This window comes from Eschrichtius robustus, chromosome 11, assembly GCF_028021215.1.
Source record: "Eschrichtius robustus isolate mEscRob2 chromosome 11, mEscRob2.pri, whole genome shotgun sequence".
Classification (NCBI taxonomy): domain Eukaryota; kingdom Metazoa; phylum Chordata; class Mammalia; order Artiodactyla; family Eschrichtiidae; genus Eschrichtius; species Eschrichtius robustus.
Window position 1 is genome coordinate 42,404,981 of NC_090834.1, and position 4,408 is coordinate 42,409,388.

The window sequence follows — 4,408 nt, forward strand, 5'->3', positions numbered from 1 at the left end:
CAAGGACATCACAGACTTGCAGGCTCAGCCGGCACCAGTCCTGAGCAAGGCTTCTGCCCAGCGTGGAGTCCCCTGGAGAATCAGCAAGCCTACGAAATATTATCAACTCATTGCATTAAAGTCTACTGCGGGTTCCTGCTGATATAGTCCAACCCATTTTTGAAAAAGTAGTGTTTTCCAGCATCCTCCCCTATCCAGAACATAAATCAAAACTTGGGAGCTTCCTGCTTATTAATGAAAGCTATGAAGTCTAAGTCCAACTGGGCCCAGAACCCAAGTTGTAGAATAATGGTATTTCATCCAACCAAAGAAGAGTTTAATGATTTCGATAAATACGTTGCTTATATGGAATCCCAAGGTGCACACCGAGCAGGCGTGGCGAAGATCATTCCACCCAAGGACTGGAAAGCCAGACAGACCTATGATGATATCAATGACATCTTAATAGCCGCTCCCCTCCAGCAGGTGACTTCTGGGCAGGCAGGTGTGTTTACTCAATACCACAAAAAGAAGAAAGCCATGACCGTGGGTGAGTACCACCACTTAGCAAAGAGTGAAAAATACCGGACTCCAGCACACTTTGATTTTAAGGACCTGGAGCGAAAATATTGGAAAACACGCCTCTATGATTCACCAGTATATGGTGCGGACGTCAGTGGCTCCTTATTCGATCAAAACACGGAGCAGTGGAACCTTGGACACCTGGGAACCATTCAGGACCTGCTGGAGCAGGAGTGCGGAGTGGTCATCGAAGGCGTCAACACCCCCTACCTGTACTTCGGCATGTGGAAGACCGCCTTCGCCTGGCACACGGAGGACATGGACCTTTACAGCATCAACTACCTGCACTTCGGGGAGCCCAAGACGTGGTACGCGGTGCCCCCGGAGCACGGCCGGCGCCTGGAACGCCTGGCCAGGGAGCTGTTCCCGGGCAGCGCGCAGGGCTGTGAGGCCTTCCTGCGGCACAAGGTGGCTCTCATCTCGCCCACGGTCCTCAAGGACAACGGCATCCCCTTCGATCGGGTCACTCAGGAGGCTGGAGAGTTCATCGTGACCTTTCCCTATGGCTACCACTCTGGCTTCAACCATGGCTTCAACTGCGCGGAAGCCATCAATTTCGCCTCCCCGCGCTGGATCGATTATGGCAAAGTGGCCTCGCAGTGCAGCTGCGGGGAGGCCCGGGTCGCCTTCTCCATGGACGCCTTCGTGCGCATCCTGCAACCGGAGCGCTACGAGCTGTGGAAACGCGGGCAGGACCGGACCGTGGTGGACCACACGCAGCCCACGGCGCCGGACAGCCACGTCTTGAACGCCTGGAGGGAGGTCCGCGCGTCCCGGGGAGCAGCTCTCGCCACGAGGCACCCCTTGCACCGGCGCGCTCTGCGCCCCCGTGTGCCTGTAGCCGCGGGAGGTGGGACCCGCCACCGAGTCCCTGTGCGTGCTGTGTCCCGCCGCCCCTCGCCGGCCCGGGGTTCTTGCTCTGCCGCCCAGTTCAGGGATGCGGCCACCAGCACCTCCGGGGAGCCCGGCCCGACCCAGCCGCCGACCCCAGGTCCATCCGCCCCGGATCGCCACCCAGCTGGAAGATGTGGCCCTCGTCGTCGTCCTTGGGAAGAGGGCACTCAGGAGCCAGCTGCTCCCCCCAGGGCTAAGAGGAGGCTTTCGTTAGACACAGATCAGGACCCAGAGGCTCAGCCCCTGCCTGTGGATGCACCCTCGCCGGACAGCGCCGCCCCGCTCAGCCCTGGGCTCCAGCATCCCGCCACGGCTTCTGGCTGTGGTTGTGGCCCCGTCCCCTAAGCCCAGGGGATGCCTTTCTACCCCACTGCTCTTGCGTGGGGATCCTTTGAGACTGGTCATATTTACATTTCAGAGCTTTGGGTATTTGCAGGTCACTAGTCTTGCATGAGAGTGCCTCCTGTGCTGACGCTGGACATGCTGGTTTCCTGGTGTTTACCAAATTCTCCAAAGTTTGTTCTTCCTTCCAGACCCTGGAATCCTTGGACACTGCTAACTCCTGTGTCACAAACTGAGGTTTCATGCACTGGACACTCTAGTGTCTCTGGGAACTAGGTCCTGCTGAGGTCGCCAGAGCCCAATCTACCTCACACTCCCATCCTGTGGGCCAGCTCTGGATGCTGCTGAACTTCTAAAGAACCCTGGGCTTTGATTACCCTCCAGTCTCTCTCCTTTTCCTCTTCCCCCTTCCCTTCCCGCTTTTCTTGCCAAACTAGGCCCTTTTGACTAATTAGGTCAGTAGAGACTCAGATAATAACTGATAAACTTTCTGAGTCTTTGATGTACTGATAATGTGTACTCTGCCAGTATGGTAAGTAGAATGTTAAAATTTGACTTTTAAATATATTAAAGATAACCAGAATGTTAAAATCTGACTTTATTTTTTGTGTTGTTCAGTCAGTCAACTGAGAGGTGGTCGTTTATTCTGCACTTTTCTTAATAATTATATCAAAACATTTCAAGCAAAACTTATTTTTATGAGCTGGTTGCCTTGTGTGATGTTGGTGAGTGAGTTTGGGGTTGATTGTTGGATTCCAGCTGGCTGGCTGGGTTGGGGGATTTGGTTTGCAGCCCGATCTGAAGGATGACTTGGTGGGAATCACCTAGCACTTGGCTGATCCAAGTTGCTAGGAGGGATGAGCAAACATAGGACAAAAAGTGCCAGCATGTGAAAATCTTCTCTCCAAGTCTCCACTGCCTTCTCAATGCTGTATGTATATTTCACATCGTTAAGTCATTGACACATCCCAATAAACCAATCCACAAATAAAGGAACAAGACAATTTCAAGTGGGCATATGTTCTGTGAAGAGATTAAAGGGGACGGGATGCTAGTGCAGAATGGGCAGTGTGGTTCCGGTGGGCAGGGAATACTTCATAGAGCAGGAGACCTTTCTGAGTCCCAAGTGACAAGAAGGAAGGTCCAGAGCTGATTTCCACTTGGATGAAACAACAAGTGTATCAGCCCTAACATAGAGCTTGGTGTTATTGTGTGGATAGAGAGGAAGCTGATTTGTGTCTGGGGCACTGAGAAGGGAGAGGCAGGGTCCAGGGTATGTAGAACCTTGTAGCTCATGTGAAATATTTGAGATTTTTTCAACTTGAAATGAGAAGGCATTGGAAGTTTAAAATAGCACTTGACATGATATAATTTGCATAGTTAACTAATCACCTTAATTGTTCTGTGGACCCCTTGGGGGCAGGAGAAGTAGTTAGAACATCTAAGTAATACAGGTGAGAATTGATGGTTACTGACATAGGCCATAGTGTTGAAAATGCACAGAAGTGGCCAAACTCAGAATAAATTTTGGAAATTGAACATGATAGTTTGGATGCAGAAGGAAACACTTCAGAGAATCAAACCACATCTCTCTTCCCTCCAGCTCTCCCCTACAGAATTTCAGTAAGAATCTGGAATTTGAAGCACCATGTAAAAGTAACGGCAGCAGTAATGAAAAAGAAAGGTTTGTTTAAAGTTCTGATTGAGGAGTAGCAAAAGCCCACATCTCATCCCTATCACCATGCAGCTAGGCAACTGTGTGGTAGTATATTCTGTGGAAAACTGAAGCTGAGAGACTGAACTCAGACTCCTCAGTGGAGGATGGCAGTGACATGCTTGGCTGGAAAGATTATTAAGCCCTGTATTGAGATGGTGGAACCACATGATGGAAGCAGACTGGAATTACTGGGAAGGCAACAGCCCTGGAGAGCAACTAGACCATAGTAGATCTCATATGAGCAAGGAGTAAACTTTCATGTGATAAGTAACTGATATCTTGAGGGCTTTTGCTCCTTTTATTTAGGTCAGTTGTTGATATGGCAGTGCAGACAAATAAGGGAACTCTGAAAAATCTCTATGAAGACAGTAGCCTGGCTCATATTGCTATTTTAAATTTTAGAATCTGAAATTTTCCTTGTTATATTTCAGGGATATCACAATCTCTTCCTCGCAGAAACACGCTCCAAATAGCCTAGGATAACAAAATTGGGGGTTTTGAAGGCCAAGAAACAAAAATAAATTTCAGAAAATATTTCTTCCACTATACTCCTTATGTTTTCACTCACTTTTATACTTGAAACAAAATTTCCTTTGCCCAATAAAGAGAAGCAATATTAAAAATACAGTTTAGTTTTACCAGTATACTGGTTCCTAAATTAGTCTTCTTGATCTAAGTAGGCATTTCTCAAAAGAAGATATACAAATGGCCAACAGGCCCATGAAAAGATGCTCAACATCGCTAATTATTAGAGAAATGCAAATCAAAACCACAAAGAGGTATCACCTCACACCTGTCAGAATGGCCATCATCAAAAAGTCTACAAATAATAAATGCTGGAGAGGGTGTGGATGAAAGGGAACCCTCTTACACTTTCGGTGGGAATGCAAATTG

At 48.8% G+C, this 4,408-nt stretch overlaps 1 protein-coding gene across 1 annotated transcript; it reads left to right on the forward strand.

Annotated features, from left to right (window-relative positions):
- Positions 1-234: 234 nt before the first annotated feature.
- Positions 235-1,800, forward strand: LOC137771673 (lysine-specific demethylase 4D-like). Its single transcript, XM_068555228.1, has one exon. It carries the CDS (start codon positions 235-237, stop codon positions 1,798-1,800), a length of 1,566 nt encoding a protein of 521 aa, XP_068411329.1.
- The last annotated feature ends 2,608 nt before the right edge of the window (positions 1,801-4,408 follow it).

Bases quoted from the DNA above. Each gene is read 5' to 3' on its own strand.
- LOC137771673 (XM_068555228.1), top strand. From the start codon at position 235: ATGAAAGCTATGAAGTCTAAGTCCAACTGGGCCCAGAACCCAAGTTGT.